The sequence below is a fragment of the Rhinatrema bivittatum genome, chromosome 5 (assembly GCF_901001135.1).
Source record: "Rhinatrema bivittatum chromosome 5, aRhiBiv1.1, whole genome shotgun sequence".
In the NCBI taxonomy this organism is placed as follows: domain Eukaryota; kingdom Metazoa; phylum Chordata; class Amphibia; order Gymnophiona; family Rhinatrematidae; genus Rhinatrema; species Rhinatrema bivittatum.
In genome coordinates, this window is record NC_042619.1 from 40,250,697 (window position 1) to 40,264,313 (window position 13,617).

Below are 13,617 nucleotides of genomic sequence, written 5' to 3' on the forward strand. Positions count from 1 at the left end.
AAAAAGGAGTCGTCTAGATATGGAAAAACATGGACACCTTCCTTGTGCAAGGGTCCTGCTATTACTGCTAGACATTTGGTGAAGACTCTTGGAGCAGACGCCAGTCCAAATGGTAGAACTCTGTATTGGTAATGTTGATGGAGTACCATGAAGCGCAGGTACTTGCGATGAGGAGGGTATATTGGAATGTGAGCATAAGCATCTTGAAGATCCAGAGAACAAAGCCAGTCCCTTGCTTGAAGAAGTGGAAGCATGGTGCCTAGAGAAACCATTCTGAATTTTTCTCTCTTTAGAAATTTGTTGAGATTTCTGAGGTCTAGGATAGGACGTAGGCCTCCGGTTTTCTTTGGAATGAGGAAATATCTGGAGTAGAATCCTCTGCCCTTCTGTGTCCGGGGCACTGGTTGAATGGCCTTGGATCTCAGAAGGGTGGATAATTCTGTTTGTAATTGATGAAGTTGAGAGTTTTGTTGTTGGCAGTAAGTTGGTGGACATTCTGGAGGAATGGAAGTGAAATTTAGTTTGTAACCTCGGGCGACTATGGAAAGAACCCATTGATCTGAGGTTATGGTTTGCCAATTTTTGTGAAAAAGGGATATTCTTCCACCCACTGGAAGATTTGGCTTGGGATTGCAAGGCCGAATTTGTCCTCTGGTGTAGTCCTCAAAAGCCTGTTGCAGGTCCTGTCTGCGGAGGAGGTTGTGGCGAGCCGATCTGGGTTGTCTGGCTTGGGATCGTTGTGTTGGCCTGGTAGATCTACCCCTATTTGCTTGTTGGTAATACCTGCGTGGCCTGTAATACGAGCGCCTCACATCTCTACGTGGAGGACGACGAGAAGTTTGGTTAGCAGGTTTCTTGAGGGGTTTGAGACAGTTGTTTAAGGGTCTCAGTGTTATCTTTTAGCTGTTGTACCGCCTCTTGAATTTTATCTCCAAAGAGATTGTCCCCAAGACAGGGAAGGTCAACAAGCTTATCTTGGACCTCAAGCCTGAGGTCAGATGCTTTGAGCCAGGCCCACCGGTGAGCAGTGATTCCTGCTGCTGCTGATCTTGAAGCAGTTTCAAAGTTATCATACACTGCTCTTACTTCATGTTTTTCTGCTTCAAGACCTTTCGATATAATTGCTTGAGCAGGCTCTTGAAATTGTGTGGGTAAGGAAGTGATGTATTGTTCCATCTCTTTCCAGAGATTTCTCTGGTGTTGAGTTATGTAGAGCTGATATGCAGATATTTTTGTGCTCAGCATGGAACTCTGGTAAATCTTCCTACCCATTGTGTCCAGGAACCTGTGCTCCCTGCCTGGTGGGATGGAGGAATGTGGGCGAACACGCTTAGATTTTTTCTGTGCTGATTCCACAACAACAGACTGGTGTGGCAATTGCTGTTTTTGGTACCCTGGAGCTGGTTGAACAATGTAGGTGGTTTCCACTCTTTTGTTCACTGCAGGGATTGAAGCTGGGTGTTCCCAGTTTCTCTTTTGCAGATCCAGTAAGACTTCATGTACAGGTACTGCTAATACCTGTTTGGGTGGATCCACAAAATGTAACACTTCAAGCGTTTGTGCTCTTGTGTCCTCCTCAGCAGTCAACTTAAATGGAATGGAATCAGACATAGTTTGTATGAATGATGAGAAGGAAAGATCTTCTGGGGGTGACTTCTTCCTTCGGTCAGGTGAAGAAGGGTTAGACATGAACTCCTCTGAAGAAAATTGAGAGGGTTCATCATCCCAGGAGTCCTCTGAATCTTCCCTATAAGTTGACTGGGTTGTTGGTGCTGGTGGGACATGAAGTCCTGAAGGCCCAGGCTGAGGATCATCGATGAAAGTTTTTGCAGATGATGTTCTTGGGGTGATAGGTGGTAAGTTGTCGATGACATTCTGGTACCTTTGTAGGAGGCGATGGTAAAATGCCTCATCTTGTATTTCTGTAGGTTGATCCTGTGGTGGCAGGGATGATGTCGATGGAATCATCGATGGAATTTGAGATAACATCGATGTAGATTGTGTTTGGAGCCTCGGCATTGTGGTGATGAATCCAGTCGAGGATCTTGAAAGGAAAGATATTGTAGTCATCGGTGTTATCACCGGCATCGATGTTGTAGGAAAAAACATCGGCATCGATACTGATGATGGAGGTATCGGCATCAATGACAGAGTCATCAGCATCGATGTTAAAGTCATCGGCATCGATGCTGGGGGCATCGGCATAGATATCGAGGGTATCGGCATCGACCCTGAGGTCGGCATCGACCCTGAGGTCGGCATCGACAGGCCTGTCGGAATTTGTTGCTCTTGTAGAGCTTGTAGAACAGCTTGTCTAATAAATGTAGACAATTCTGGCTGTGGTGTGAGTGAAGACACCGATGGTGTATGTGGTGGCGGTGCCGCAATGTCCATCAATGACGTCGTAGGTATCGGTGACTGCGAAGGCCCAACCACCGACGTATCTTGATGTTTAGGCCGCTTTGGCATCGACTCGTCCTGGGACACCGATGCGGACGATGATCGATGCCGATGGCGATGTTTGGCTTTTGAACGGTCTGTCGACTTAGTGGAGATTACAGACGATGGCGAGGACGGACGATCACCGGATCCATCCGGACGCGGGTTTTTTCAGTAAAACTCTCCTTGATGCTCCAGCCGGAGATGACCTCGGTGCTTTTGAGGGAGAAGGAATTAGCTGAAGAGAAAAGAGGTGTTCCATCTTCTCTTGCCTGGCTTTTCTTCCCTTGACTGTCATTTCTGCGCATTTGGTGCATGTACTGACATCGTGTTGTTCCCCGAGGCACAGTACACATTCCAAATGCGGATCGGTGATGGACATATTTCGGTTACAGATCGGACATTTTTTGAACCCGTCGCCATTTTCGATCGATGAAACGAATGTGTGTGTGTGTAAAAAATTTTCAGCCGAAAATTATTACAAGACAGTACTCACCAGCCGGCGAGGCAGAGACTTCCCCGTGACAGAGAATATTTTGAAAAAATGACTTTTCAGTCAAATAGAGATTCCCAACTGAGGGCTATCGGTCCGCGGTGCGAACGGCAGCGCGGAAAAGTGAAGACTGAAGAGAGACACCTGTGGCAGAGAATATCATAGCATGCTGGGCATGCTCAGTGGCCTCACAGGGCCAGTCAAAAGTTTCTAGAAACTTTGACAGAAAACTTTCCCGCCTGGGCTCCGTTTGGTGACGTCACCCATATGTGAGGACTAGCATCCTGCTTGTCCTGGGATAACAGACTTTCTCCCCTGCCGTTGAAGCAGAGAGCTATACTGGATATGCATGAAGTATCAATCTCTCTCCCCTGCAGTTGAAGCAGAGAGCTATGCTGGATATGCATTGAAAGTGAAGTATCAGGCTTATTTGGTTTGGGGTAGTAACTGCTGTAAGAAGAAAGCTACTCCCCGCTTTTTTGTGAATGCAAATACTTTTTTCCATATTTCCTCTTGCCGTTGAAGCTTAGAGCAATGTTGGAGTCACATTAACCGTGTGTATGTTTATTGAATAAGGGTATTATCTCCAGGTAGTAGCCATCATTCCCACGAGCCACCCACTCTTCATTCACGTCCTCTAGACTTTATGGATCCACAGTGTTTATCCCACGCCCCTTTGAAGTCCTTCACAGTTCTGGCCTTCACCACTTCCTCCGGAAGGGCATTCCAGGCATCCACCACCCTCTCCATGAAGAAATACTTCCTGACATTGGTTCTGAGTCTTCCTCCCTGGAGCTTCAAATTGTGACCCCTGGTTCTGTTGATTTTTTTCCGATGGAAAAGGTTTGTCGTTGTCTTTGGATCATTAAAACCTTTCAAGAATCTGAAAGTCTGTATCATATCACCTCTGCTCCTCCTTTCCTCCAGGGTATACATATTTAGATTCTTCAATCTCTCCTCATAAGTCATTCGATGAAGATCCTCCACCTTTTTGGTCACCCTTCTCTGGACCGCCTCCATCTTGTCTCTGTCTCTTTGGAGATATGGTCTCCAGAACTGAACAGAGTACTCCAGGTGAGGCCTCACCAAGGACCTGTACAAGGGGATAATCACTTCCCTTTTCTTACTCGATATTCCTCTTTCTATGCAGCCCAGAATTTATATTTTTGATATCCTGATGTAAGAGAAATGCCTTGGCTGGTCTCTTTATACCTTTTAGAATGAGGTCTCCTCTTGTTTTTGTGGGTTTCTCCTCTTTCCCCAGATCCTGGGATTGGACCACTTATTGAATAAAGGGGCTTGGTTCTTCTCTTCTAAACAGTCTCACTGCCATATCCTATCCTTCCCCTACCTCCTCTTCCTCCCCCTCTTCTTCCTCTCTTGACTCCAGAGGGCCAATATTGTCTGCTGGGGAGAGGTCTTAGGGGCTTTGGCTTCCTATGGGATTCTCTTTTTCTTCTATATGGGCCTTTTTCCCCCTCCCCCTCCTCCAGCCTTATCTGTGAGGTGATTACGTTTTGCTTCATCCCCCTTCATTTCACAATAAGCTTTGTGCATCATTAATATAAATTTAGAAAGAATTCACCCTCACTCACACCCTCATCCATTTTGTCAAATGTCTGCCCTCTTCCACTCAGGCCTGCTTCCTCCCTAGGTTCCTTCTTGGGCCTTCCACTGCTTCCTTGCCTCGTTCAGCTTTTCCATGGCTGTCTCTCTCTGTGGGCATTTGCTGCTCACTCTACATTATTTCCCTTGCGCCTGCCGCATTTTCTTGCTCCCCTGCCTCCAGGTTCCCTTTCCCTACCTGGGTGGCTTTCTTGGATGAGTCCAACGTCTCACATTTGTGGCAGAAAAAGACCGCTATGGTTTCTGCTTGCAGTGGCCACAGTGGAGACTTTTCCTCCCTCTATCTGCCATCATCCCAATGTGTTCTAATTCGGGCTGCAGTCCTGCCCCTCCTCACAACCCCTTTACATTTGCTTTCACTTTTCTGGTTCGTATAACCTCTGTGCTCTGCAGGGGAAAGGAGAACCTTGCAACAGCCTGAAAAGGTCTGGATGTTACCAAGGGCTTATGTGACTGTTGCTCTTTGATCCCCCCCCCCCCGATTCCTGCTATCCCAGTTTGCCTTCATCCACTGGAGGCAGAAGACTACGGAAGGACTTCTGGCTATCCCAGAATACATAGCCCTAAAGATAAAAAGAAGTTCTCTGTCTCCACCTGCTGAGGGAAGAGGCGAAATCCCAGAAGTTTAGATTGGTCTGCAGGATGAAAAGGAAAACAAGTTAGGGCAAATCACATGACGTAATGCTAATAGTAGCACTTAACTATCCCTTGGGAGATGTAGTTAACTTGTAGTGTTAACCTTAAGCAGATAACCTGAGACCCAATGTGGGCCACAATCTCCCACTCCCCACACTCCATCCCAAGTCAAGATCAAGGACCTTCAGGTCAAAGTCACTTAACTCCCCTCTCAAGCCTTGAGATTTCAATGAGAATGTCTCACCAGCTTGATCCCTCACTAGCCACCACCCAAGACTTCAATGAGGGGTCTCACCAACCCAATCCCCCCCTTTTCCCTGCCCTGAGACTTCAATGAAAGATTCTGCTGGCCCGAATACTGTGTACAATTCTGGTCACCGCATCTCAAAAAAGTATAGTTCCGATGGCGAAGGTACAGAGAAGGGCGACCAAAATGATAAAGGGGATGGAACAGCTCCCCTATGAGGAAAGACTAAAGAGGTTAGGACTTTTCAGCTTGGAGAAGAGGCGGCTGAGGGGGGATATAAGAGAGGTGTTTAAAATCATGAGAGGTCTAGAACGGGTAAATGTGAATCATTTTGGATAATAGAAAGACTAGGGTTCACTCCATGAAGTTAGCATGTAGCACATTTAAAACTAAGCAGAGAAAGTTCTTTTTCACTCAACGCACAATTAAACTCTGGAATTTGTTGCCAGAGGATGTGGTTAGTGCAGTTAGTGTAGCTGTGTTTAAAAAAGGATTGGATAAGTTCTTGGAGGAGAAGTCCATTTCCTGCTATTAAGTTAACTTAGAAAATAGCCACTGTTATTACTAGCAAAAGTAACATGGAACAGACTTAGTTTTTGAGTACTTGCCAGGTTCTTATGGCCTGGATTGGCCACTGTTGGAAATAGGATGCTAGGCTTGATGGACCCTTAGTCTGACTCAGTATGGCATGTTCTTATGATTCCTCTCCACTCTTCAGGATTTCAATGAAGGGTCCCACCAGTCCTATCCCCTCATCCTCCCATCAATAAAGGGTCCCGTTGGCCCAATTTTTCAACCCCCTTACCCAGTCATCCTGATCAAGGGGCCCCGGGTCTTCTTACCTACCCCTTCAGATGTCTTTGAAAGGTAAGGTGGGCATGAGGGGACCAGGGGGTGTTTCTCCCTCCTGCCCCACCGAAACTGATATCTGAAATAGCAAAATGATTAGTAGCTAAGTCCCTAATAAGCAGTACAAAAGTGACCTCTATATCTGCCACATTCATACACATTTCACTAATCATCCGATACCTTTGATAAGATTTATTCTGTTTTTGCTCTTCCTCTTCCTCTTTTTCAGGCTCCTCCATGACACCAAACAGCTCCGGAGGAACAAAAATGTCCTTGTTGACATTGTTCACCCAACTCTTCTTGCTCTTCTCCGCATTGCTTTGAATCAGTTCAGCTGGAACATAGAAGCATATTCTGTGCAAGATCCGTATAATCTCTGCTTCAGGTAATACTTTATGAGGGTAGTTTTAAGAGCGACCGCCTAAGTGCAAAGTCTGTGGGTACGTTTTACCAGTCTTCAAAGAGAAAGTATGCCCATACTTTGACTTTCAAAAACTACCCCAAAACTTCACACCTTTGCAGCTGCTGACTTCTGCAGGTAGCTTTTGCAAAAAAAAGAAAATCAAAACAAACACAACTTGGGTGCTTACTTTAGGAAAATTCAGAAAGTATGCATGTAGGTACAAACCCCTCTCCAACCTCGCCCACAGGGTCACCTCTTCGTATTGCAGGTAAACTTACATTACCAGAGGTCCTACATGCATAACCTTACCCGCAATACCGGGTGGTCAGTTTTCTGAAAGCCCATTTCCATGGGTAAAGCACTGTCTTACTCCTGGAAATGACCTTGAAAATGACCTTCTTATATATTTACTTTATATAGTTGCACAGTGAAATGGCCGGTTATCAAAGTATCTGTTCCTGCACTGAGACCTACAAATACATTTTTTTAAAAATATTAAGATTTCATATGAAAGAAAAACTAGATACCTAATGTCTCCTGGAAGCATACGAGAGAACACGATAAATTACTTCACATACGCAGCTCAAGATTTGTTACAATGCTACCGTAATCTGTCAGAGAAAATGTCAAACAGTTTGAATAAAGCAACATTCAGCAGCAGGACACTGATGTCGGCTAAACTGTGCTGCTCGTACAGGAAAAACAAGCTCTAATCAAGCCGTACAATCTTTTATCTGCCTTCTGTATATTTCTGTTCCCTCTCTCTTGCTTGGCTGAAGTAGAAAGTCGCTCACAAAGCACGGTTTTACTGTTTTGCACAATTAAGCGTTATCAGCAGGATCCGTCAAATCACTAGGAGAAGAAGAATCTGAGCACAAGATCACCCAAATAATCATCTAAGACTATCTAAGTATGCAACCAGAGGTGTTGCAAGAATTAAACATTTTTCTTAATGCAAGTATTTTTTTATTTTTATTTTGTGGTGGAGGAAGTGCTTTTTTTTTTTTTCTAGAAAGAAAGGTGCCATGCTTGGAAGCAGAGCCATCCTGGCAAAGGGGCAGGGCAGCACAGGAAAAAAAAAAATCAGGGCAACCATCCAGTCCCCCTCCCATGCCCCTGATCCTCCCTCCCCTTCCCACCTTCTCCCCCACCGACAGGAGGGGTAAGACAGCAGTGCTTTTATCTGCTGCTGCTGCCTCCTCTGCCACCATCATGGCATGGGTAAAGCACCAGTGAGGAATAAAACTTGAAAGAAGCACCCACTGGTGCTTTTCTCCGATTTAGATTCAGGAACTTTCTTGTATTACCTTGGCAGCACATGTATAAATTTTGTCCCGACAATAAAGTGGTCAAAGGGAGAAAAAAAGAAGACTACGTACATAATAGTGCTAACACAACGGTAATTAAACTAACAGGGGAAAGAATAGTTAATAGCAGGGAAATTACCAGGTTCTGGTAAGGTTCTGTATAGTCCCTGGTCATGGCATACACGGTTGGTGCCCCAACTCTATTGGCCAGTGCTCTGCAGAGAACAGCCCTCTGCTTCCTGCTCTGTCCAGCCCCCTCCCCTGCCAAGCAGTGGCCTGCAGAGATCAACAGGGGAGGGAGGGTGTGAGACGGGAGCAGGCAGAAGAGAGGCAGGGAAGAACTACACAGGGCCCTAATCCAGCCCCTCCCTTCTGTCTTTCTGGGGCTATTGTAGAGGGAATAAAAAGATGCCAGACCAGTATAGTGGCCAAGTACTGGTAGGAAAAAAGCCCTGGTTGCCACTATGCCTATTTAAAGGGAGTAAAGCAACGCCACAGCCACATCACCTAATTGTGGGTGCTGCAGCTCCCCTCAGCTGAAGATCTGTATCTCCAGCATCTGAAGCCTGAGGCTCCTGAGTCTCTGCAACTGTTTTGCCTCATCTGATTCCTTCAGACACAGTGTTTGCAGTGAGAGGAAGTGCCATTTCACTACTTGACTTTCCTGCTTCTTTGAGCAGAAGTAAAAGCATACTCATGCATCTGACTCTCACCCCCACCCTGTAACCCATGACCCACCTCTCGCGCCTACCTCTGTATGCCCTCCCTTGTATTTCCCTCTCCCTCCTTTTCTCTCCCATACCCTTTTACCTCCGTTATGCTGTTTTCCCCCGACACACTATTTGAATCTCTGATTTACCCTGCTCTTCACGGCTGTTACTAACTTGATTATGATAACCCTGTATAGTTTAAGATTATCCTTTGCTAGTAACATGACACCTCCTTCATAATTTTTCTCTTTATGATTTATTTATTACTATTGTTGTCTAAGAATCCCTCGTTCATACTCCCTATTAGTATATACACATATATCCTTTGTATATTGTTACAGAGAGCAAGTAATTTATCCATTGTATATTGTTGCTTAGAGTAATTAATTACATATATCTCTTGTATATTTGTTTTCCACATTCTTTTTACTGTTCTTTGTAAGGGCTATGCCCACAAGTTATTAGTTGTATGTAAACCGATACGATGTGCGAACGGCTATCGGTATATAAGAAACTCCAAATAAAAATAAATAAATAAATAATATTGCATGAACAATGCAATGCAGGCATAAAGTTACATATGTATGTGTGTGTACATGTGTTTTTATATACATATTATATGGCATGTGTTTATATATATATATATATATATGGCACAAAATAACAAAAATTGTGTTCCCCTGTAAGAACAAGATTGCTGGTTGCAAGATTAGAAGCAGGACTTTGATGATGTTAAGAAAAAGTTGACAGCTCCAGGGTACCAAAATACTGAAAGTGCTCCTATGTTAGGGAAACTTCGCCTACACTATCAAAAGCAGGGCACTGATAACAGTGTTTAGTTAAGTTAATGAGTTAATTACTCTTTTGACATTATAACTTTTTGAACTTTGTGGTGATAGCCAGCAGATAAGTTTGGCTTTTGCGTTAATGCTACTAATGCTGATATAAATACTAGCATGCTAATGTAGCACCAGCAGCAAAAAATGTTTGGTGTTATAGGATTAAGTTAATATAATTTAAAAAAATTCTTACATTAGCAGATACGTTTTGGTGTCTTATTTTGTCTCATCCCCTTGGAGGGTGAAACATAGGCCTCTGTTGGAAGTTGTACACCTTACTTAAACATACACCTCATTTTTCCAATTTATATTGACTTTATTGAACCACATTTTTTAGTTCATTTCAAACTTGATCAGTGAGTATTTGCTAGGTAAGCTTATGTAGAAGCAAGCTATTAAAACATTTTTCTTAAGTGATTTCAAGTTATATGGAAGCTGTAACAGGTCACATCTGTTAGTTTTTTTTATTTCATGTTATAGAGATTTACATGGATGTGTTTTGTCAGTAATGATTATAACATTTCAGTCTGCATATTTAGCAATGCTATAAAATGATATGACTGCAAATAACCACAAATGTAGTGGTATGAACTGGCTTTTTCATCCATAATAATATTTAAGATTTTGGATTGGTGTTGTGAGCGTGGATGGATGCTCGAGAGAGTGAGCCCCTGTGCCGCAACGCAACGTGCACAACCCTGGGGCTGGCCACGGTCCATGCCACTGGCGGGCGAATGCATCTGGGTATGGGCTGACTGGAACGGGAATGCTCTTGTCTTGGAACTAGGAACACTTTGATGTCCAGCATGCACCAGGAAGGGAGACACAGCAATGCAATGCTCGTCTCTGGGGGTAGCCCTCCAGCCACTCGAAAGCCCTCTTGGACTGCCGCTTGGAAGCAGTTTTGAGTGTGAGGACTGATGAAGGCTGAGGATTCAAGACAAGATGTGACGAAGGCTTGAATATGACTCTGAAGACTTGGAACTAGACAGTGGCACGGAAGACTTGGAACCATGAAGAAGCTCTGGGAGAACCTTGCGCCGCAGCACACCCTGCACAGCCCGTGGGCCAGCCACGGACCACAACGATGGCAGCGCAGACTCTGCACTTGGAACTTAACAAGGACTTGGAACATGATGAAGGTGCTGAGGAGGGCCAGCACCACTGCATGCTGTACACAACCTGTGGGCTGGTCGCGGGCCGCAGCAATAGTGGTGCGGGCAACTGGACTCAGGAATAAGGCAGTAGCTGAAACAAGAACTCCGAAGACCGGGACAGGATTCAGTAACTCAAACTCAGGAACCAGAGATGGACTTCCGAAGACTTGAACCAGCAAACGAAGACTCTGGACAGGACAAAGACTTGGAACCAGGAACAAGGCAAGGACTTGGATTCAAGAACAAAATGAAGAGGCCAGGATATCACAGGAACCAGGAGAACAGGGACATGGAATAGGCAACGTGGAGGACTTTGAAAGTGCCAGCAGACCTTTGCAAAGGCAATGGGAAGCAGACAAAGAAGCCCTTTTATAGAGCTGGCAGGAGATGACATCGTTGAGAGGCACCTCAGCATTTCCTACCACGGGCCCTTTAAATCTTCAGAAGCGTGCACCTAGAAAGCCAGCCTGCAAGAGCAGGATGGAAGATGGCAACCTTCATAATGCGAAGAACAGGCAACTTCTCTCCAGCCATGGAGAGGTCAGCCAAGCAGAGTTGGCACTGGGGAAAGCGGCACTCCAGCTGCGCACGAATGGCAGAGGTGGCATCCAGCTGGCATCGGGAGCTGGCGCAAGAGACAGAAGCGGTGTCCCAAGGCCACGCAGAGAGGCAAGGCGATGACAGTGGCACCACTGTACAGACACAGGTTAGGAAAATGGATGCTCATTAATTGAATGTCCCATTTCCTAACCTGACCGCTGGCACCTGCACCTTTTTTTTTTCTTTTAATTTTATTTTTTCCTCAGACATTCTAATTTTTTAGTTCCTCCGAGTTAATATTACCAAGATATTAAGTCGGAGGAAGTACAGAAAAGCCTATAGGACACCAAGGCTCAAGGCTGACCTTGGAAGTGTTGGCAGAAAGATGCTCTCAGGAAGACAGTGTGGCTGAGAAGCAAGGGCTAGTAAAGCAGGTCCACAGTCACCAGCAGGCAAAGGAGGCTGAGGGAATTCTGCAAGACCCACAGCTCAAAGCTGGCTACAGTGTGAGAATATAACCTGGGATGGGGAGAGAGAGAGAGAGAACAGCATAACACCAGGAAAAAAGGTGTAGTTATTTCCGGCATTAAAGCCCCATGTTCTTTACCCATCCCAGGAATGCAAAAATTAAAATGAAAGAAAAAATAGAAAATGCAGTAAAATAGGGAAACAATACCTTTTTTTTTTTTAAAGATATTTTAGTGATAGAAGTAAGTGCAAAAGAGGCATTGAGAGACTCAGGTGAAGGGGAGGAAAATGTAGAGGAAATATGTAGATGAGGATAAAGCAAAATCGCTTAACAAATATTTCTGTCCACTGTTCACTGTGGAAGGTCCTGGAGCGGGACCACATAAAACAAACACAAATAAGATTAGAAGTGGGGTAAAACAATAAGCTTCTCATGAACACACAGTTCTGAAAATTAAGCTTAAAGCAGATAAGGCGATGGGCCAGATGGGATACATCTGAGGGTATTGAGGGAACTTAGAGAAGTTCTGGCAGCAATGCTTTACAATTAGGAGTAGTTCCAGAGGACTAGAGAGGGGCAGATGTGGTTCCTATTCATATAAGTGGAAGTATTGAGAAGGCTGGAAACTATAAGTCAGTTAGTCTGATCTCTGTGATGAGAAAATTAATGGAATCAGTATCACCGCAAACATAGAGAATAGTACAGTTTCTGGAATCCAATGGATTGTAAGCTCCGAGGCAGCATGGATTTACTAGAAATTGATCTTGTCAGATGAATCTGATATATTTCTTTGACTGGGTGCCTAGAGAGTTGGATCAAAGGAGAGCACTAGACATAGTGTATTTGGATTTCAGTAAGGCCTTTGGCATGGTTCTGCACAGGAGACTTTTAAATACGTTGAGCGCCCTTGGAATGGAACCTAGAGTAACTTCCTGGATTAGAAACTTGCTGAGTGGGAGACAACAAAAGGTAGTGGTAAACAGAGTTACTCTGAGGAGAGGGACGTTATTAGTGGTGTGCCTCAGGGGTCAGTCTTGGGACTGGTTCTTTTCAAAATTTTCGTGACAAAAGTAGCATAAAGATTGTCGGGAAAGATTTGTCTTTTTGACAACGATACCAAAATCTGCAACAGGAAGGTGTAGAAAACATGAGGAGGTATCTTGCAAAGCTTGAGGAATGGTTTAGAGACTGGTAGCTAAGATTTAATACTAAAAAATGCAGAGTAATGAATTTTGGCTACAAAAACCCAAGAGAAATCTACAGTATTGGAGGCAAAATTCTTTTAAGCACAAAAGAGGAGCAGGATCTGGGAGTGGTTGTATCGAATTATCTTAACGTGGCCAAAAAGGTGGATAAAGTAACTGCAAAAGCTAGAAAAATGCTTGGCTGCATAGGGAGAAGAATGGACAACTGAAAAAGGGAAGTGATATTGGCCCTGCATAGGTCCCTGGTGAGACCTCATTTGGAATACTATATACAATTCTGGAGACCACCTTCCAAAGGATATAAGCCAGTTGGAGTTGGTCTAGAGGGTGGCTACTAAAAGGATCAGTGGTCTTCAATCTAAAGCATATAGGGATAGATTCAAAGATCTTGCCTACCCTAGAGGAAAGGCAAGATAGAGGAGCTATAATAGAGACATTTAAATATCTCAAAGGTTTCCATGCACAACAGGCTGGCCTCTTTCAATGGAAAGGAGACTCTAGAACAAGGGATCATGGGATGAGGGTGAAAGGGGGTAGAATCAAGAATAATCTTAGGAAATATTTCTTTACAGAGAGGATAGTGGGGATACATGGAATAGCCTCCCAGTATCTGAATTCAAGAGAGCATGGGATAAATGCAGGGTGATCTCCGAGGGACTCATGGGAATTGTAAGGGCTAGATAAATTAACTGATGGG

General features: G+C 44.5%; 1 protein-coding gene across 9 annotated transcripts in view; it reads right to left on the reverse strand.

The window, feature by feature from the left end:
* The window catches only part of SYTL2 (synaptotagmin like 2), a 264,487-nt gene that overhangs the window by 121,736 nt on the left and 129,134 nt on the right, over positions 1-13,617 (reverse strand). For all 9 annotated transcript variants that reach the window (XM_029602243.1, XM_029602249.1, XM_029602250.1 and 6 more), the window contains exon 4: positions 6,471-6,624. In XM_029602243.1, the coding sequence (XP_029458103.1) occupies positions 6,471-6,624 (154 nt within the window). The remainder of the gene's footprint in view (positions 1-6,470; positions 6,625-13,617) is intronic.